The sequence below is a fragment of the Candoia aspera genome, chromosome 17 (assembly GCF_035149785.1).
Source record: "Candoia aspera isolate rCanAsp1 chromosome 17, rCanAsp1.hap2, whole genome shotgun sequence".
NCBI classification, from domain to species: Eukaryota; Metazoa; Chordata; class Lepidosauria; order Squamata; family Boidae; genus Candoia; species Candoia aspera.
Genome location: NC_086169.1, coordinates 10,583,784 through 10,604,327, shown reverse-complemented (window position 1 = coordinate 10,604,327; position 20,544 = coordinate 10,583,784). Strand labels below are relative to the sequence as shown.

The following is a 20,544-nucleotide window of genomic DNA, read 5'->3' as shown; positions in this document are numbered from 1 at the left end:
TTCATTTAAAAAATGAAGCGCTTCACATCTGTCTATACAAACAATTCTCTCACACATATAAGTACAAACACTTACAGGTAGTCCTCGCTTAACAGACACAATTGGGACCAGAATTTTGGTTGCTAAGTGAAGCAGTCATTAAGCAAATCCAACCCTTTTTACAGCCTTTTTTGCAGCAGTTGTCAAGCAAATCACACGGTTCCCCATGAATTTGCTTGCCAGAAGCCAGCCGGGAAGGTCAGAAATGGCGATCACGTGACCATGGGACACTGTGACGGTCATAAATGTGAACCGATTGCCAAGTGCCCAAATTGTGATCACATGACCATGGGTATACTGCAACAGTCATAAGTGTGAGAACCGGTTGTAAGTCGTTTTTTTCACCTCCGTTGTAAGTCCGAACCATCACTAAACGAATGGTTATTAAGTGAGGACTACCTGTATACTTCCTCCTGCCTCCTAGCCAAAGGAGGAGAAAAAACATAACGGAGACATGGCAAGGGGAAGGGGAAAATTGCACTGAGGAAAAAGGAAAAGAGAAAGGGGATAACAAAACTGGATGAAGATAAAGGGGAGAGGTAACTGAACAGAGGCACAGCTCTGCAAAGAGATCACCAAAGGGTTAAATTCGCCAGGCAGGCATCTCTGGCCAAGCAACAATTTGCTGTATCTTCAGAGGCATCCCTATTTTCAGCAATTGCACTTCTTTTTCTGCCTGTTTTCAGCAGTCTCTTCTGTTTTTGTCAGTAACACCCTTGCTATTTACAACTAATTATTTGTGGGGGGGCGAGGGGAGGGACCAAATCTTCCTATACAGTAAGTTCTAAAGGTATAGTGCAGTTTTAAAAAACATTTTCCACGAAGCCGTAGGAAAAACAGCTCTGGGGGATGGGGGGAAGTGTAGGAAACGTTTCAATAAATGCAGTGCTTATTAAATCTAAATTTATTTGTGCAACTCAGGTGGCATCCCATAGCCCAGGGTTCCTCAACCTTGGCCACTCTAAGCTGTGCGGACTTCAACTCCCAGAATTCTGGGAGTTGAAGTCCGCACAGCTTAGAGTGGCCAAGGCTGAGGAACCCTGCCATAGCCAATATTGGCTGATCTGGGGGGGGGAACTCCGCACAGTCATGACTGAGAGCTGATACTGGAAATAAAAGCCATGCATTTTGTTGTAAGCGAAACAAAACGTCTTATTGAGACAGAAACGGTCTCCTGCAGTCACAAGAGGGGCACATCAGTTGTTTGAGCACCAGGTTAAACTGTGTTGTACCGCTGGAAGCGTTGACTTCTGCAATATGCCACCAGATTACTGTCCCCTAAGGCTTAATTAACTGTGCCTTTTACATAAATCTGCACAGTTCGCGGTTTGTATCTGTGAGACATCGTCTGGAGAAGGCGTGCTGTTGCTCCCCAAAGCAAAAGGCCCAGAATTTCTGCTTTCTCCTTTAGGAGGAAAACCCTGTTCTGTGGGGAAGGGAGAGGCAGTGCTGTATTTCTCAGCCCCCCCCCCACCTGAACCTTTTCATCTCTGGATTGCTGTAGAAATCCTGAGAAGACGGCAGCTGAGAGAAAATCAGGGTGGATCAGACTGGCGGGATAGCAGATGCTTCAGCGGCTCGGAGTAGGCAGATGGGAACCCAGCTGAGCCTCTCGTCTGGCTGCTTGCCCCCAGTTCTCTTCCTTGGCCAAGGAGAAGATGCCCTTTCTGGGGCAGTCCTTGGCACAGCCCTTTGGGGGACGAGAGCACAGATTCCTGAAGGATTGTTGATGGTGGGGAGGGGGCATTTCCCCCACCGGTCACACCATGCTGAGCTGATCCTGGTGCCAGGCCAAGTGCCTCGGGCAGGACTGCCTGCCCCAGGAGTCCTCGGGACATTGGGTCCTTCTTCTGGATGCCAAGGCTCTCCACCAACCAGAGCGGGCCCCCTCCTGACCTTCCTCCTCTCTCTTCTGCAGCGGCTCCAAGTTTCCCGTGTTCAACATGTCGTATAACCCTGCTGAGAATTCAGTGCTCCTCTGCACGGTAGGTGGGGCCCCACCTGGGGGGGCTTGCCAAAAGATGGATCAGGGAAGAGGGAGGCGGAGCAGCTGCTGCTGCTGAGTTCCACAGCTGTCCCAGCCAGAAACCGCAGTGGCTGAAAAGTCGTGTTCTTTCCTGGAGGGTTGGGAGAGGGTTGCCGTTGCTCATGGACAGCTGTGCTAAATCTCCCTTTGCAAGAAGATGGCGACCGGCGGTTCTTTTGTTCTGCCCTTGTTCTGAATTTGCGGTATGCTTCCCTCTCCCTTCTTTCCCTTCACTGTCCCCTCCCCATCCTTGTAAGTCGCAGCAGGGCAATGAGGTTGTTCCTTTTTTTTTCTCCACCTCTGCCCCAAGACACTTTTCCCAACCAAATCTCATTCCGGATGCTAGCAGAGGCTTAGCCTGGAATTCTGGGAGTTGTAGTCCATCTCATTCAAAGGGCACCAGGCTAGAGACTACATGTGCAGCAGTGTTCCTCAACCTTGGCAACTTTAAGTTGTGTGGACTTCAACTCCCAGAATTCCCCAGCCAGCAGTTGGTCCACATACTTAAAGTTGCCAAGGTTGAGGGACACTGCTGCACAGTATTCCAGACGAAGGGATGTGCATTGCAATCAAGCCTTAAATGGGTCGTGGTTCCATCTAAGGTGCTTCAGGCTCCAGATACGTGGCTGGATCCACATCCTTGCCTTCAGGTGGACTGCAGTTGAGAGGGAAAAAAATCTGTTCCAGAGTAGAGTTTTGAAAGAAATCTCTCTCCTGGGAGCAAATCTGCCCTGGATCCTGCTGGGAACTAAGGTTTATCTTCCCTGAAAATAGTCTGTGGTGGGGCGGATGGATAGAGTTGTATTTGTTTTCTAATCCTTGTTCAGGGGGGCTGTTTATCCATTTACTGGATGAGTTTATAATGGGGTTTGACTTTTTAAAGCTGTAAGATACCCCCACCGTTTTCAAAAGTAATGTAACTTTTATTCCCAAATCCAAGTACGGATAGTCCTCGACTTACAGTATGACCATTTGTTTAGCGACTGTTTGAAGTTAAGATGGTGCTGAAAAAGTGACTTGCGGCCAATCCTCGCACTTACGACCATTGCAGCATCCTGCAGTCGCATGATAGCCATTTGCAACCTTCCCAGCCAGCTTACCACAAGCAAAATCAGTAGGGAACCACACAATTCGCTTAACAATCACGTGATTTGCTTAATGACGGCAGCAAAAAGGTCATAAAATCAGATGTCGCATGATGCCTCCCTTAACAACAGCACCGCTTAATGACAAACTTCAGTCCCTATTGTGGTCATAAGTCGAGGACTATCTGCAGGTGAATTATTGTACACAACATAGATGATAAATCATTCCGGAAATTGGGAAGACTGGAAACCTACCATGGAAATGCCTGGTCTGCTCATCCCTCATCAATCGAAAGCTAAATTGAGAGTCATTACATGGCTCCCGTTTTTTCTCCACAGAGACCAAGCAACCTGGAGAACAGCACCTATGACCTGTACACCATTCCCAAGGATGCCGACTCCCAGAACCCAGATGGTGAGCCTTGTGTGTGGCACGTCGTTTTTCTTCCTCCGCTGCTCCCTCGCTAAAGGCGTTCCTCTCCCCCAATCCTGGGGAGCCCAAATGAGATTGGCAGGCCCTTTGACTTGAAAAATTCATGCCCGTCTCTTGTTTTTACGGTCGGGAATATATATTTTATAAATCAGTTATTAGAAGCTATCCATCCTGCCTCTCCCTGCAGCAGGCTGCTCCGCTGGCTGGCTTCCCTTGATGGATTTCTTAGCAGAGCAGCAAATCTATCCCAGGCAGGCCTGGATGCTTTCGAGGCGGCTGTAAAAGTGCCCAGCGTTCATTTCCTCCCTCTTGGCAGATTCCTGATCAAACTTGTGTCGCCTGCAAATCAAAATGAGTTGCTGGAACTTCTGCCTAATCAGCATGCCGTTTCACCAGGGAGTTCAAATTCCACCTGGGTCCCCCCTGCTTCTGACGTCACAGCAGCAAAAGCTGCGACAAGGAGCAAGCCAGGCCAGCCGCAGTCGCCCCCCCTTCCCCAGTTTGGAAAATTCAGCCGCGCTGCTAGCTCTCCGCAGCCATCAAGGAGAGGCACCGCAGTGCATCTCCCACCTACTCTCTCTCTCTGGGAAGGCACAGGACTCCCCTTCTTCTTCGTTTTTTTGCACGTTGGCCTTGCTTACAGCAGCAACCTGCAGGTCCTGGCACAGGACTTGAGTGTGCTTTTGAACCTCATTCCTGTCCTGTGGTGATTGTAGCACTCGTGAAATGAATGTTTGGCCAGATTTAAACAGTGCAGATGCCACCTCCTCCCCCCTTCAGTCTGAAGTCCAACAGAGGTAAATTGGTCCAGTTGCTCCAGTTATTGGGCATGAAAAATAGCAGAGATCTGCTCTTAAGGTGTCTCTCTCTCTCTCGCAGTTTGAAGCAGCCCAGAATCTCAACCAGGGCTGAGCTGAAAAGACTCAGATATTCACAATTGCTACCTGATTTTTGAGCCTTCAAAATTTGTTTGTTTGTTTGTTTATTATCCTGCCATTATTATTTTTATAAATAACTCAAGGTGGTGAACATACCTAGTACTCCTTCCTCCTCCTGTTTTCCCCACAACAGCAACCCTGTGAGGTGGGTTGGCTGAAAGAGAGTGACTGGGCCAAGGCCACCCAGCCGGCTTTCGTGCCTAAGGCGGGACTAGAACTCACAGCCCCCTGGTTTCTAGCCTGTCGCCCTAACCACTAGACCAAACTGGCTCTCTGAAATGCCATGCAGTGGGTGGTGCTGGAGCAAAATCTTAATTTAAATGAAAGTAAAATTAAATGCAGTTAACACAGTAGTTTACTCCCTTGATATTTAACCTGTCAGTGTCCTTCTGGAAATGTGTTGCCCAGAACTGTACACAATATTCCATGTGTCTCAGTAGTGTGGAGTAGAGGGGAAGACCTCACGAAGGAGAAAACTTCAAGAAGTTTGTCTTCTAATGCAGCCCTGACCTGCATTAGCCCTTTGAGCAGCTGTTTCCTGCTGCTGGTTCATCTTCATCTTGCTGTCAATGACCACACCTAGCAACTTCTCACCCATGTCATGAATTCCCCCATCTTGTCCGGGTGCCTCATATTTCTCGTCCCTCAACGTAATAACTTACATCTTTCTTTGCTGAAGGACATCTTGTTCTCCTCAGCCCTGGCTTCCAACCCATCCGGATTCTAATCTTGCGCAATTTTGTTCTCTTGTCCTGGCTGTTGGCCAGATTTGCCAGTTTTCTGTCCGTCCCAAGTATGATCATAAGCAGCCCATCAATCTCGTCATCCAGATCATTAATAAAAATGTTGGACGCTCAACGTAGAGCAGTGTTTTTCACACTTGACAAACTTTAAGATGTGTGGGCTTCAACTCCCAGAATTCTATGCTGGCTGGGGAATTCTAGGAGTTGAAGTCCACGCATCTTTACAGTTGCTAAGTTTGAAGAACACTGATGTAGAGCCATGTACGTTGACTCTTTGAGTCGGTTATTGGCCCACCTCACAGTAGTGCCATCCAAACCCCACTTGTCTCAGAATGTCATGTGGACCCTTCTCAAAAGCCTTGCTGAAATTCAGGTAGATTGTATCCTAAAGAGGTCATGAAAGAAAAAAGCTACAAGGTTGATACTGGAAGCTCTTCTTCACCCAGATTTTGGGCTAGGATAGAAATGAGCCCAACAAATGTAAGAAGGTGGGGGAGCCCATGTGATGTTGCGGCGTTGTGCCTGGGAGTGAGTTGTTTATTCTATTTTATGTTATTGATGCCACCTAGGATTACCTTGTCTAAGATAGGCGGCCACATAAGTTTCTAAGTAAATACTAAATCCGTTGTTAAGCGCTTAAACACTCAATCTGTATTTGGCCCCCTGGAAGTTTTTGAAGAAGAATGAGGTGCATGCTTTTCAAAAGCATTTTTAAGGGAAGGGGAAAGCGGTCACCAGCTTCCTTTCAAAGCAGCGGTTGGTGAAAATCTCTCTGTTCAGCTGATACATTTTGAAGAGAGCCATCATAAGGGCTGGCTTGCCCTGACTTCGGCCCCCACCCTGCATGGGCACATTTAAATGCTGACGCTGCTTTCTTCCTCTGTTGAAATGCAGGTTGTGGGGGTGGAAGAAAGCTCTCACTGGATCTAGGGGACCCTGGGGGCTCCCTTGGCTTGGCTGCAGAGCCGCCCCCTGTTAGCCTGATACAGCAGCTTGTCATTCAGGATGGCTGCTCTGTCCTGCGCCAGCTTCCCCCTCAGGCTTTGTCTCCAGGGTGGCCACTTTAAGGATCCAAGCGGGGTGGGGAGAAGCAGGCAGGGAAGGGCCTGGATTTCCTATGCGGCCTGAAATTAAATGGCGTCGAGTGAGGGGGGAGGCCGCAGCTGAGCTGGGCCAAGCTTTGCCTTACCGCCTGCGTCTTGCTTGCCTCCCAGCTCCGGAAGGGAAACGTTCCTCTGGGCTGACAGCCGTGTGGGTCGCTCGGAACCGCTTTGCCGTCTTGGACCGGATGCACTCGGTAAGGCCTGGAATCCCCGGGGGGGAGCAGACTTCCTCCTGGCTCCATCCTCTGCATGAGCATCAGCTTGTCCCACGTGACGTTGGGACTTGCGTGGCAGCCTGAGAGGGAAAAGCTCAGCTTTAAAAAGGGGAAACCGAAGTGAAGGGAGGCTGAAATCCAGAGCGGTGCAGTTACTGTTCTGCTAGCATGCTTGGTGAGATCCAGAAAAGGAAGAGAAGGATGCAAGTTTCGGGCAGAACTGGCAGAGCAGGTGTGCTTCCAAAGCACAGGTCACTTTGCCATGTCTGTTCGGCTCTCTCTGTATGCTGGCTTGTCAGAGCAGTGTTTCTCAACCTCAGCAGCTTTAAGCTGTGTGGACTTCAACTCCCAGAATTCCCCACCCAGCCAGAGTTGAAGTCCACACAGCTTAAAGCTGCTGAGGTTGAGAAACACTGAGTCAGAGCATTAAGAGAAACAGGGCTGCATGAAAAGAGAACATCTCAAAGACACACGAGGTGGGAATTGCCTCTTCCAACTCCATCACTCCCAGCTAGCATTACTGGTGGTTCTGGATGCGGGGGGTTGCAGTTGGTAACATCTGGGGACAGCTGGACAAGAATGTGGTACTTTTGTCTGGGAGACCAGCAGCCAAGCTGCCTTTTAGGGCAATGGGAGGGGGCCTGGAAGCAAGTACTCTGCTTTGAGCTCTGTGAGGAAGGGAGGGGACGATCAGTTTTAAAAATAAGAATTGAGGCCTAAGGGAGTCCATTAAGATGTGTGTGGTGGGAAAAGTGCTTTGTGGTAGCTTGATTGCTCTGCGCACTGCTCTGCACTTCACACGTTTTAGTTTTAACAGGCCTTCGCTGGGCTTTCATTTCACGAATGAATTGGGAAGTGTGTAGCATTCTCGATAGCTAAGCCTTTGTGCACTTTTTAGCTGGGCAAAGTAGGCTCACGTCACGGTCTTCTGGTGGATGAGGTTTCTGGGTGATGCCTTGCCAAAGGCCATCCCAGCAATTCCTAGCAGAAGTCCTAGCAGACTAGGGCAGAGATCTCCGCTCTGGGCATCTTCCAGAAGTGAGGATTTCAACTCGCAGGATCCTTAGCAAGGCCAAGCCGGTTCCGGGATTCCAGGGGTGAAAGTCTTGACGTTTCACGGACATGCAGGCTGAGGATGGCTGGATTAAGCCCTCCCTAATTTTCCCCTTTGCTTGCTGGTAAGGTGTCCATCCAGACCCTTTCAGGTGGGATGGCTAGAATCCAGGTGTAAAGAAAAAGAAGTTCGCATCAGATCTTGATACTTCGGCATTTGAGACTCGTGGCTTGGCCCAGGTGTTGTGGGAACCCCGCCATTGTCTCAGCATGTCCTTGATAGTGTTTAACGGTATGGCTTATTGTGGGGCACCGAAGGTTCCATGAATGTGGCTGTTGTGTTTTGTTTCCCTGAGTTCATGGTTAAGTGTATTGTATACTTCGTCAGGCCTTTTGGGTGGCAAAGGGTTTGTCCTACTTGCCTCGCCTTTCTGTTTGTGATCATGTTCACCTCGATCTGCTCAAACTTGGCAGATCCTGATTAAGAACTTGAAGAATGAAATCACTAAGAAGGTTCAAGTCCCCAACTGCGATGAGATTTTCTACGCCGGCACAGGGAATCTGCTGCTGAGGGATGCAGATTCCATCACCCTCTTTGACGTTCAGCAGAAACGGTAAGACCTTCAGGCAGGGTGTAACTTGACCTCTGAAGGGGAAAGGCAGTGAGATCAGTTGCTTGAGCTCCTGGTAGTCGACCCATCTGGACAGAGGGGTGTGTCAAGAGTGGATCCTAAAGCCCAAGGAGCTTGCTGCTAACCCTTGTCAGTGCAAGCAGGATTCCTCACCTCTGGGTTGGTTCTTCGATGGGGAAGCAGGAAGGCCAGCCATCTGGCCAGATCTCGGTCAGTGTCCTCAAAATACCAGCAATGTGTGCATTTGAGTGTAAGGCCTCAAATGTCAGTCCCCAAGGAGTTGTGCTTGGTCTGTAGAGAGAGATGGAAAAGGTTGGTAGTGGGCAGGAGAAGAATTCAGCTGCCTGAGACCCAGGATGTTCTTCACGGTAGTAGGGAAACAGATGCTCTTTGCTTCTCCTGGTAAGGCGGAGGAGGATATACAGTACTAAGAGGATCTTCTGATTTTACAGGACTCTGGCTTCGGTTAAGATCTCCAAGGTGAAATATGTCATCTGGTCAGCAGACATGTCCCATATGGCACTCCTGGCCAAGCACGGTAAGGGGAGGCCTCGGATGCCTCTACGGGTACTCCTCAACTTAGACCACAGTTGGGACCGGAACTTTGGTCACTAAGCGATGCAGTTGTTAAGTAAGGCATTGTGTTGTGCCAATTTTACGACTTTTTTGCCACAGTTGTTAAGCAAATCTGGCTTCCCCCATTGATTTTGCTTGTCAGAAGCTGGCTGGGAAGGTCGCAAATGGCAATCCCATGATCCCAGGACGGAGCAACCGTTGTGAATACGTGCTGGTTGCCAAGTGCCCAAATTTTGGTCACATGACCATGGGGATGCTGCAGTGGTAATAAGCGTGAGGACCGGTCTCAAGTCACTTTTTCCAGCACCTGTGTCACTTTGAATGGTCACTAAACAAATGGTCGTAAGTTGAGGACTACTAGTTTGAGGCCCGGCAGGTGCGCTCAGAAGGCTTTTCCACAAGGCCGCTTGCTGGGGTAGTTGTGACACTCTAATTCCAAACGAGTTTGTTGCTAGATCAGTAACCGTTTTGGATTTGGGATCTGTCAAAACAATTACGAGGAGCTTCGTTTTTAATTGCTTCGTCTCCTCTTCCCCTGGCTCCTCGGCATAAAGGTGGGGGGATGTTGGCAGGCACAGCGCCCCCAAAGAGCCCCCCCATCTGGATGAGTCGAGGTACCGTTATTAGCCGTTGCAGCTGGCATCCACCCCCCTTCATCACTGGTGGTTTGCCTCCAACCCAGTCACTATCCTCCGGCCTGTGAGTGGCTAGAAATCCACCTTCCCCTCCAGGTCGTGGGGCCTGGAGGATTCTCTGCCCTGCAGCCTGGCGAAAGCTCTGGAGGGCAGTGGGTGGAGAAGGCCGCTTTGGGCGCGGCCACCTGTCAGACGCTCGGCTTCGGTCGGTCGCTGGCTCTTGGGAATGACCTCTCCTTGTGGGTTTCCTCCCCCAGCGATCACGATCTGCAACCGGAAGCTGGAGTCTCTGTGCAGCATCCATGAGAACATCCGGGTCAAGAGCGGGGCTTGGGATGAGAGCGGCGTCTTCATTTACACCACAAGCAACCACATCAAATACGCGGTCACCACCGGGTAAATGCTCTGCGCCAAGCGCGCACGGCCCCTCTGTGGTCCCCCGAAGCAGCGTCTTCCAGCCGGGTTCCTTCCAAGCGGCCACACTGGCTGGGGATTATGGGCATTGGAGGATGCTGTTCTAAGGCAGGGACGGAAAAATTGTCACCCGCGTAGGTGGTATGCAGCCCGATTCCCAGTCCAGTTCTTCCCAAGCTTGGGAGCAAGGAGCTTATTGCCTATTCCCTTAAAGCCTGGCTTTCGCTGTTTTGAAAAAAAGAAAAAAATCCATTTTGCCCCTTCCCGTTTACCCCAAGGGGAGATACTTTGGCTCTGCCCACCCTGGTGACGTCATGGTACCTGTGTCAAGCCCCTCTGGGGCCAGGTGTAGCCTCCAGACCCAAGGAGGTTGCCCACTCTGTGGCATGCTGGAATACTGGCATGAGCCAAAAGATGAAAGTTGTTTGCAGTCTAAACGTGTTTTGCTAAGAAATGGGTTTGCGCAAAGTGGCGCTCAGCAGCCCTTTGCACCCTGCCGCTTGCAGTGAGCATGGCTCGTCTCCCTACCCGGCGAAGTCGTCTTCCCTCCCTCTCCACGCAAACCGATTCCTTCCCTTCCTCCTCCCAGGGACCACGGGATCATCCGCACACTGGATTTGCCCATCTACGTGACGCGAGTGAAGGGGAACAATGTCTACTGTCTGGACCGGGAGAGCCGGCCCCGCGTGCTCACCATTGACCCGACCGAGTTCAAATTCAAGCTGGCACTGATCAATCGGAAGTACGACGAGGTGGGTTGGCAGGAGGGTGGTGGTTTTGCAGAATTTGCCCTTTTCCTTGCAGCCGCATCGTCTTTCCGTTGGGCTGTTTTGATCCCAAGATGTCTTTCGTAGCCAAAGAGGTTACAGGGTTGTTGGGGGAATAAGAAAGGGAAGACGTCACTGGTTTGAGATGGACGTCTATACAAATCGAGTGAATGAATGAATGAATGAATGAATGAATGAATGAATGAATGAATGAATGAATGACTGAATGAGGGAGGGAGCAAGCAAGCAAGCAAGCAAGCAAGCCAGCAAGCTGCCTTGGACTCCTGGAGAAAAGTCAGAATATAAATCTAACGAAGAACATAAATGAATACATTAAAGAGGGACTTTGGGGGTGATAACTCTGTCATTACAATTAAGGATTTTTCTATTACACGGCCAAACCAGGAATTTATTTTAGGACTAGAACTGATTTCAGTCTCCTGTCACACAAAAATCCACCCCTGGTTCCTTGACCACGCTTCTTTTAATCACTGTGACCTAATTTGGAAGGAAAAGGGTTTTGATGTTTGTTCTTATGGTATGAATTTGATTGTAAACCGCCCAGAGTCCCTCTTGGGGGAGATGGGCGGTAACAAAATTTGAATAATAAAAAAATAAAAGGCAGGAGGGTTGTTGTTGTTGTTTTTTTTTTTTTTTTGCTTGCTTGCTTGCTTTATTAAACTATCTGAAGCAGTGTTTCTCAACCTTAGCCACTTGAAGATGTGTGGACTTCAACTCCCAGAATTCCCCAGCCAGCCATGTTGGCTGGGGAATTCTGGGAGTTGAAGTCCGCACATCTTCAAGTGGCTAAGGTTGAGAAACACTGATCTGAAGGGATAAACCCTTGGTGGGTCAACTGCAAAGAACTCGTGACCCCAGTTTAGTGAACAAGATCTATAGCGACTCCTTGTTGAAGAGAGCCTTCCTCTTTCGCTCTTTGAAGGTCCTCCACATGGTGCGTAATGCCAAGCTTGTGGGCCAGTCCATCATCGCCTACCTCCAGAAGAAGGGCTACCCTGAAGTGGCCCTGCATTTCGTGAAGGACGAGAAGACTCGGTTCAGCCTGGCCCTGGAATGCGGCAACATCGAGGTGAGGTTCTGCGCGGTTGTCCTCCAGGCGTCTCCAAGGATGAACTGGCGACCGTCGTAAAAGGCAGAGGGCTGGCCGGTTCCTTGTTTCCATTCCATAAAGATTCTGGCTTACTGGGAGTGGGCAGCATTCCAGTTTTGTGCTTTCATGAGCAAGTTATCCCACTGGAATTCAGTTGCTCTACTTTGCACCTGAACTTGGAATCCTAATCTGGTGTTCCTAAAATAGCCAGGATCTGCAAGCTGCTAACAAACCCTGATTTATAATTCTGGTTTCGGTAGTAGCAGCAAACCAGGATCCCAGGTTTGGATACAACGCTCAGCTTTTCATTTCTACCTTGTTTACTTGCTTGGACAAGCAGAGCTAATAGTGTTAGGTCAGCCTTTCTCAACCTTTTGTCCCTGGAGGAACCCTTGAAATATTTTCCAGGCCGTGGGGAACCACTGCCCATTCAGGCTCAAATGCAGGCCAGAAGTTAGCAAATTATTGTATTTGTTTCATGCGTAGACTGTAGACATGCATGAACAATGTTCCTAAACTAAAAATAAAGAAGGAAACTTACCTCTTTCACGTGACGTTGCCTGAATTTGAAATAATTTTTTAAGCAAATTGTGATCTCCCAGGGACCCCTGGGGAACTCTCAGGAAACCTAGGGTGCACCGGAACCCTGGTGGAGAAACCCTGTGTTAGGCTATCATCCCTTCACATTTAGTCAGGTCCTTCCACTACTGTCTTTTCTTCACTTGTCCTAATCTTTAAAACCACTGGCTCCTTCCCCCAACTCATTTTTTTTTAATTTTGGGGGGTCATGATTTTAGGAAGGGGGGCCCAGCGTGCTCTCTGCTTTTCCTTCAAGATTTCTCCTGTGTCCTTCTGTTTTGAATTGGCTTTGTTTTTTGGGTAGGAAGGGAATAATTAAATATGTTTTATGTTTTGGAGGGGAGAAAGATGTTTAGGAGGTTTATGTGAACTTTTTTTCTTTATTTTAATATAAGAGGGAGGAGTAACTGCACTGAGTGATTTTTATTATGTGTTAAAGGGGAATGACTTATAGAAATAATGTGCTTTGGTTGAATATTGAGTCAGAGATTGATTATGGAAATTTTGCACATCCTTGCTGTTAGAAGTTAGAAGCCACATCATTTTGTAAATTTAAAAAAATTTCTCTTGTTTTTCCACTTTTTCAGCTTTTTTTTCTTTCCTTGTAGGTTTTTTTTTTGGTAGTTTTTATTCTTTTCTTGAAACCTGATAAAATTTACTACCAAAAAAAAAGAAGGCCTCTCCTGTGTCCTCTTAGATCGCCCTGGAGGCAGCCAAAGCCCTGGAAGACAAGAACTGCTGGGAGAAGCTGGGCGAGGTCGCTCTGCTGCAGGGCAACCACCAGATCGTGGAGATGTGCTACCAGCGCACCAAGAATTTCGACAAGCTCTCCTTCCTGTACTTGATCACAGGCAACCTGGAAAAGCTGCGCAAGATGATGAGGATCGGTGAGTTTTGGTGCAGACCCCAAAGGCGGCTAATCCTGAGGTGCATCGCGATGCTGCCTCCTCTGCCGGACGCCCTTCCCACCGGCCCAGCAGGCTGCGAATTCTGGGGGCGTTTGTGGCATGGAGGTCATAATCTATGGCGGGGGCGGGCGATGCCAGCAACCCAGAAAAACAGAGACCCAGCTCACATCCCCGAGCACAGGCTTGCCCGGCCCCAGTGGATGGCGTGGGAGCGGTTGAGGCCTGGGACCACAGCAGTGGGTGGAGAACAGGCAGCCTTGCCCCAGAGTGGTGCTCTGGGGGGCAGGCCAAGAGTCCAGAGACCTGTTTTTGATTGCAGCGGAAATCCGGAAGGACATGAGCGGCCACTACCAGAACGCCCTGTATCTCGGCGATATTGCCGAAAGGGTGCGGATCCTGAAGAACTGCGGGCAGAGTAAGTAAGCCAGCGACTCTGATGGGGCCCCCCACCCATGTCCTGGATCCCTACCTGCCCCTCCTGCCAACGGTCCTCCCTCACCCCTCCTCCCTCTTGCTGCTTGCCCGGCAGAGTCCCTGGCCTACCTCACCGCCGCCACTCACGGCCTGGAGGAGGAAGCCGAGAACCTGAAGGAGACCTTTGACCCAGAGAAGGAAGTGGTGAGTGCGGGGCTGGGGGGGCAGGGAGGGGCTGCTCCTCGTCTTGCTGCGCCCTGCCCCATCAGGCCTTCTCAAACCAGTGCTGCGAACAGGGGTTCCCAGCATCCCTCAGCATTGCCCACGCTGGCTGGGGTGCCTGGGAGTTGCTGTTCAGCTGTATCTGGGGACAGATTCCTGAGAGATGGGAGGTGCTCGCTGGTGCTCAGAGGACAGGAAGGGGTCAAGCACACACAGGCGGCTTTGGTGAAATAGCCTTTAAGCTGCTCTGCTGGAAACAGGAGTGGCTTCTGTACCCCAGTCACAATGGGCACTTGTTGGGTAGCCTGTCTCTCTGCCCACGGGCATTCAAGCCAATCAACAGCAAAAGAAGCTGGCAGCCTGACCGATCCAGCGTTTGGCTGAGTCTGAGCTGAGCCTGGCCCTCGGGCCGCACTCCCCATTAGCTCCTTCAGGAGGCCTGGGGTGGGGTGGGGTGGGGTGGGGGACAGGTTGCACAGATGGCCACGGGTCTCCACCAGGAGCTCTGAAAGTTCTCATGTTCCTTCATCCTTCAGATCCCAGAGATTGACCCCAACGCCCGCCTGCTCCAGCCACCTGCACCCATCATGCCCTTGGACACCAACTGGCCCCTGCTCACCGTCTCCAAGGGCTTCTTCGAGGGCACCATCGCCAGCAAAGGTCAGGAGTCTGGCCCCCGGTCCCAATTCTTGTGGGTCATGAGCAGCTCATGGGTGTGGCTGCAGCAGCAGCGTTTGACGGCTTGTCCCTCCCCACAGGCAAAGGGGGCGCCTTGGCAGCTGACATCGACATCGACACCGTGGGCACCGAAGGCTGGGGAGAAGATGCTGAACTGCAGCTGGATGAGGGTGAGCGTGACGGTCAAACCCCAGGAAGGGTGCATTATCTGGAACCAGAAACTCCTGCCATGATTGGCACCGCACCAAAACTTGAACTGGGCACCTGGACATGTGCAAAATGCGTTTCTTCTTGTACCAGTTGCTGTTTGTTAATTGCTCTGTCTTTCATCCGTCTTTCCATTGGAACGTTTAGACCAGCGTTTCTCAACCTCAGCAACGTCAAGACGTGTGGACTTCAACTCTCAGAATTCCCCAGCCGGCCTTCTGGGAGAATTCTGGGAGCTGAAGTCCACACAGCTTAAAGTTGCTGAGGTTGAGAAACGCTGCTTTAGACTGTCTAGTTCTTTTTAAGCGGCTGACTTTATTATTTTCCAAAGGAGAAACAGTCCAGATTTGTCCACCGCCCTTTAGTGTAGCCTGAAAATCTGTTCAACTGCAGAGATACAGCCTTATCCATGATGCCCTTTATTTGGGGGGTGGGGGGATTGTTAACATCAAGATTAACCTGTGAATGAGAACTTGGGGGAGCTCAAAAGTTGGCTACTTATGAGTGTGTGTTCAATAATGGTATCAATATTGTAACCTGTGGGGTATAATGGTTATGGGGGGATCTAGGTTCATGTCCCCGCTTAGCCGTGGAAGCTCACTGGGTGGATTTGGGTCAGTTGCGCTAAGTCCAATCCAACTCATTGGGTGGAGGTTATTAGAAATGAGGGGGGGAAAATCATTTTTTCAACAATGTAAACCATCCTGAGTGAGCTCCTGAAGGAAAGACTGGATAGAAGCTTAAGACAGGTAGTCCTCGCTTAACAACCATCCGTGTTGTGACCATTCGGACTTAACGGCAGTGCTGAAAAAATCACAGTGTCCCCGCGGTCACGAGATCACGATTCAGGCGCTCGGCAACTGGTTCGCAATTACAACCCTTGCAGCGTCCTGCGGCCACGTGATCGCTGTTTTCGACCTTCCCGGCCAGCTTCCCGCAAGCAAAATCAATGGGGAACCACATGGTTCACTTAACGACCACGTGGTTTGCTGATCAGCCATGGTGATTCACTTAACAGCCGCTAAAAACAGGTCAGATCACTTGATGACCACTTGGCTTAGCAACCAAAATTCTGGTCCCAGTTGCAGTTGTTAAGCAAGGACTACCTGTAAGTACACGAAGCGGCTTTTGAGTGGTTTTCCCCTAATGGTGCAAGGCAGCTGCCCCCTGCTTTTGTGCTGTCTTGATTGTGTGTGCGTGTTTGCGTGTGTGCCTTTTGCCCCTTGCCTCAAAGGTTCCTTTCCCCTTCCGTCCAGATGGCTTCGTCGATGCTGGAGAAGGCTTCGGAGAGGACGGCTTGGCCAAAGGCCAGGAGGAAGGAGGTGGCTGGGAAATTGAGGAGGACCTGGATCTTCCTCCGGAACTGGTAAATTGGCCCAGGTTGCATTACGTAGGGGCTGCCCTTTCCCGCGGCCCCATGTGCCGGTGGTCATGGCGGGCTGTTTTGGAAACATCCTGTCTCATCAGGCTTTCCTCCCCTGCCGCTTTCCAGACGGGTGCAGACTACAGTCCCCATCTTCCCCACAGGCCCGGACAGGAAAGGGCCGGGAAAGGGGGCAGGAGGACATGGCGGGAAGCTTAACGGACATGTCCTACGTTTGCAAGGGGGGGTGCGTCTGTGCGCGTGCGTGCTGGGGCTTGCTTGTTGATAGGAGGGTGGGCATTGCTGTGGTAGGGGCAACAGGGTCCCCTCATTCTAGCTCTGTTTTCTCACTGGCTTCCTCCCTTTCTGCCAGGATATCCCCGCTGGCCCCACGGGAGAAGCGGAAGACGGATTCTTCGTGCCCCCCACCAAAGGCACCAGCCCTGCGCAGGTGAGAGAGCGGTGGCACAGAGCCACAGAGCCACCGAAACAGGTGGCAGGGGCAGCAGGTGCTGCTGAGAAACTGCCAAAGCGGCTGGGGGCAGTTGGGCATTGCGGGGGGAGATCCTGTTTCGGGTTGAGGCTTGAAGGCTGCTTGTATTTCTCGGACCCCTTTGGGTTCCTCCAGCGGGTTCAGGCAGCTGCTGGCTTGTTTAGGAGCTTTAAAAGGTTTCAGTCACATTCTTTAGCGCACGAGTGGGGGAAGCGGGGCAGGGCTTTATCTTTCCCTCCGAGCCTCAATCCTGCAGCTTAAGATTGCTTAGCAACCTTACAGGTAATCCTCGCTTAACAACCATTCGTTTAATGATGGTTCAGACAACAGCGCTGGGAATAACGTGATGTACGACTGGTCCTCACACTTAAAACTGTTGCAGCGTCCCCGTGGTCACGCGATTACGATTTGGGCACTTGGCAACTGGTTTGCATTTATGACTGTCGCAGTGTCCCACGGTCACACAATCCCCATTTTTGACCTTCCCAGCTGGCTTCTGGCAAGCAAAATCAGTGGGGAACCGCGTGATTTGTTTGATGACCATGTGATTCGCTTAATGCCCATAGTGATTCTCTTAATGATCACCGCAAGCAAGACTGTGGAAATTGGGTTGGACTGCTTTGCTTAGCAACCAAAATTCTGGGCCCAATTATGGTCGTTAAGGGAGGACTACCTGTAGGACATCTCTCCCATTTTGCTGAACCGTGTGCCATTCTGCTTCTCCTTTAGGTCTGGTGTAACAATTCGCAACTGCCCGTGGATCACATCCTGGCCGGCTCTTTCGAGACAGCCATGAGGGTAGGTTTCCTAGTGCATTTATGCACACTGGGCAAACGTTGTCCGTTTTGGGCTTGTACCGTGTGCTGATATTTATAGGTGGGTAAATGGGTGCTGTCTTTATTGCAGAAATTTTGAGGCAAGAACTGGGCCATTGTCTAAACCAGTTGAGCTCCTTTAGTATACTCCATGGCAGGGTTTTTCAACCTTGGCCACTTTAAGATGGGGGATTCTGGGAGTTGAAGTCCCCACTTCTTAAAGTGGCCAAGGCTGAGAAACACTGCTCTAGAGGCTGGGAGGCTGGAGGGGACTCTTGGCGAGGCAGCTTGAGCTGCACCAGTGATACTGCTGCCTCTTTTCTCCGCAGCTCCTCCATGACCAGGTGGGAGTGGTCACATTTGCCCCCTACAAGCAGCTCTTCCTGCAGACCTATGCCCGGGGCCGGACGACATACCAGGCTTTGCCCAGCCTGCCATCCATGTATGGATATCCTCACCGCAACTGGTACGTGGCAGGCCAAGAGCCCGGTTGCCATTGTGTTCTGGGGGGCGTGTGGCTGCAGGGCCCGGTCTTGCAGTTTTGCGAGCGATCTGGCTTTGGATATGCCCTTCCTTTCCCCCAGTGCTTAGAAACGGACACCCAGTTTTTCTGGGTTTGGAATCTGGGTCTGTGTGGCAAGGGAGACGAGGCTAAAATGGAGCAGGGCCTCTTGCGTTTCAGCTGGTTAAGTTTGAGAGGGCAGGCTTAGAAATCGGACCCTGCTACTAGGAGAATTTAAGGACTGGGATTGTTCCAGCCACTTTCGAACCTTCCGGCTTCTGCAGCGGGTCAACGCTCACAATTTCCTTTGTGATGTCCCCTTCCCGCAAACTCCAGGAAGGACGCTGGGTTGAAAAACGCTGTCCCGGCTGTCGGCCTGAAGCTGAACGACCTGATTCAGCGCCTGCAGCTGTGCTACCAGCTCACCACGTCTGGCAAATTTGAGGAGGCCGTGGAGAAGTTCCGCTCCGTCCTCCTCAGCGTGCCGCTGCTGGTGGTGGACAACAAGCAGGAGATTGCTGAGGTGCGCATTGTTCCCTTTCTCCAGCCGTGCACCCACTTGCTCTTTCTATTGGAGTAGAGGTAGTCCTCGCTTAATGACCATTTATTTAGCGACGGTTTGCACTTATGACAGGGCTGAAAAACCTGACTTGTGACTGGTGCTCGCACTTAGGACCATTGCAGCGTCCCCATAGTCACATGATTGCGATTTGGGCCCTTGGCAACCGGTTCACATTTACAGCCATCGCAGCCTCCCGTGGTCATGTGATCACCATTTTCAACTTTCAGTGGGGGACTGTGTGATTTGCTTAATGACCATGTGGTTCGCTTAACAGCCATGTGATTCACTTAACAACCGCCACAAAAAAGATAAAACCAGGTCAGATTCATTTAACGACAGCTTCACTTAGCAACCGAAATTCTGGTCCCAAATGTCATTAAGCGGGGACTACCTGTAAAGTGAGGGCTTGTGCTCTCCAGCAAGGAGGCCAGGCTTACCAGATGGTGTAAATCTTCCGCAGCCTGGGGGTCTTTCAAAGGTCTTGCCCTTCAAGAGCGCCCAGTAGCAAGGCCAATAGAGAGGGGTTGCAGTGCCAACCAGGAGGCGGCAGAAGTTTGGCACCCACGACATTCCATTACGACCTCCAGATTGCGTGCCAAGCAAACCAGAGCCGAGACAGACTTGATTGCTGGAACCATTAAAATGGTTGCAACCATCCTGCCTGTGGCCACAAAATTCCACCCCAAGGCAGAGTTCCTCCCCCCTGCCGGAATCTCGCAGCCCCCCGAGACAGCAGCCCCCGCTTCTGCAAGCTTGCTTTGCTTTGCCGTGCTTCAGGGTTGAAGGCTCTCTTGCCCCCGCAGGCCCAGCAGCTGATGGCCATCTGCCGGGAGTACATCGTGGGGCTGTCCATGGAACTCGAAAGGAAGAAGCTGCCGAAAGAGTCCCTGGAGGAGCAGAAGCGCATCTGTGAGGTCGGATGGCTCTCGGTGCTGGCAACGTGGGGTTTGGGACCTTCAATTCTGGGAGTTGAAGTCCACCCATCTTCAAGGGGCCATGGCTGAGAAACACTGGGTTAGAGGTTGAGAAGTGGCAGTGTGATGCTGCATTGCCCCTTGGGGTGGGGGGAGCATTCCTTGCCCTCCGTTGGCAGTCCCAGGGCAGGAGAGGTCGAGCCTCCCAATGCCTCGGAGGATTCAGGGGCTGTCATGCTCCAAAGGTGCGCCTCTTCCCGGCCAGGGTCCGAAATCACAGAACGGCAGACGCTGGCTGCCGACCCCGGGCCCCAGGTGCTCCACTTCTGAGCCCCCGTCCGTCCTGCAGCGTCTCCACTCCAAGCAGGACCCTCTCTGAACGTGCGTTGTCCCCTACAGATGGCTGCCTACTTCACGCACTCCAACCTGCAGCCCGTCCACATGATCCTGGTCCTTCGCACGGCCCTCAACCTCTTCTTCAAGCTCAAGAACTTCAAGACGGCTGCCACCTTCGCCCGCCGCCTCCTGGAGCTTGGCCCCAAGCCCGAAGTGGCCCAGCAGGTGGGGAAGGGAGGACCAAAGAGAGGCTTACAGGGGTCTCCGAGCACAAGTGGGAAGCCCCTCGGGGGCTTTTCTCAACCCCTGGGAGGACATTTGTGCGTGGAAGGTTCGCCTTTTCCTTGACGGCAGATCATGGGGAGATACTGATACCCGCTGAGCTGGGGCATGAATTTGACTCTGCCAGAAGCATCCCCCAGCTCACTAATCCAGGGAGGAAAGTAGCCGTGCAGATGTTAGTGTCGAATCTGGGATGCAAAAGGACACTCTTAATTCTGGCCACAATCTCATGCTATTGAGTGGAGCGATTGCAAAGGTAGAATAGGGGAAGCGGGAATCATCTTCACCTCCCCGTGTTCCCTTTGATCGAAGCCAGCTTTTTTCCAAAAGGGCGCTAAGGCCTTAAAGGGGCAGCGCAAGAAGGGTGCTTCCAGGCAATGGGGGGTCGCACAGTGTTTCAGGTCCCCTTTTCAGTCTCCCCAGCCCACCCTGGGGGGAGCCCGTGGAACAGCAGGCTGGAAACCCACACGCTGGGAGACCGCATTTGCCTGGAGAGCGA

The 20,544-nt window shown here is 51.3% G+C and overlaps 1 protein-coding gene across 3 annotated transcripts in view; it reads left to right on the top strand.

Annotated features, from left to right (window-relative positions):
* Positions 1-20,544, top strand: part of COPA (COPI coat complex subunit alpha) — a 307,095-nt gene that overhangs the window by 36,775 nt on the left and 249,776 nt on the right. For all 3 annotated transcript variants that reach the window (XR_010068808.1, XM_063316563.1, XM_063316562.1), the window contains 20 exons: positions 1,958-2,024; positions 3,490-3,565; positions 6,479-6,561; positions 8,110-8,249; positions 8,720-8,805; positions 9,736-9,874; positions 10,482-10,644; positions 11,603-11,749; positions 13,047-13,236; positions 13,577-13,672; positions 13,787-13,875; positions 14,430-14,553; positions 14,652-14,741; positions 16,035-16,144; positions 16,515-16,592; positions 17,364-17,432; positions 17,779-17,915; positions 18,288-18,474; positions 19,317-19,427; positions 19,827-19,988. Coding sequence is in view for 2 of the 3 variants with exons in the window: in XM_063316563.1 (XP_063172633.1) it covers positions 1,958-2,024; positions 3,490-3,565; positions 6,479-6,561; positions 8,110-8,249; positions 8,720-8,805; positions 9,736-9,874; positions 10,482-10,644; positions 11,603-11,749; positions 13,047-13,236; positions 13,577-13,672; positions 13,787-13,875; positions 14,430-14,553; positions 14,652-14,741; positions 16,035-16,144; positions 16,515-16,592; positions 17,364-17,432; positions 17,779-17,915; positions 18,288-18,474; positions 19,317-19,427; positions 19,827-19,988 (2,344 nt within the window). In the remaining variant the exon portion in view is untranslated. The remainder of the gene's footprint in view (positions 1-1,957; positions 2,025-3,489; positions 3,566-6,478; positions 6,562-8,109; positions 8,250-8,719; positions 8,806-9,735; positions 9,875-10,481; positions 10,645-11,602; positions 11,750-13,046; positions 13,237-13,576; positions 13,673-13,786; positions 13,876-14,429; positions 14,554-14,651; positions 14,742-16,034; positions 16,145-16,514; positions 16,593-17,363; positions 17,433-17,778; positions 17,916-18,287; positions 18,475-19,316; positions 19,428-19,826; positions 19,989-20,544) is intronic.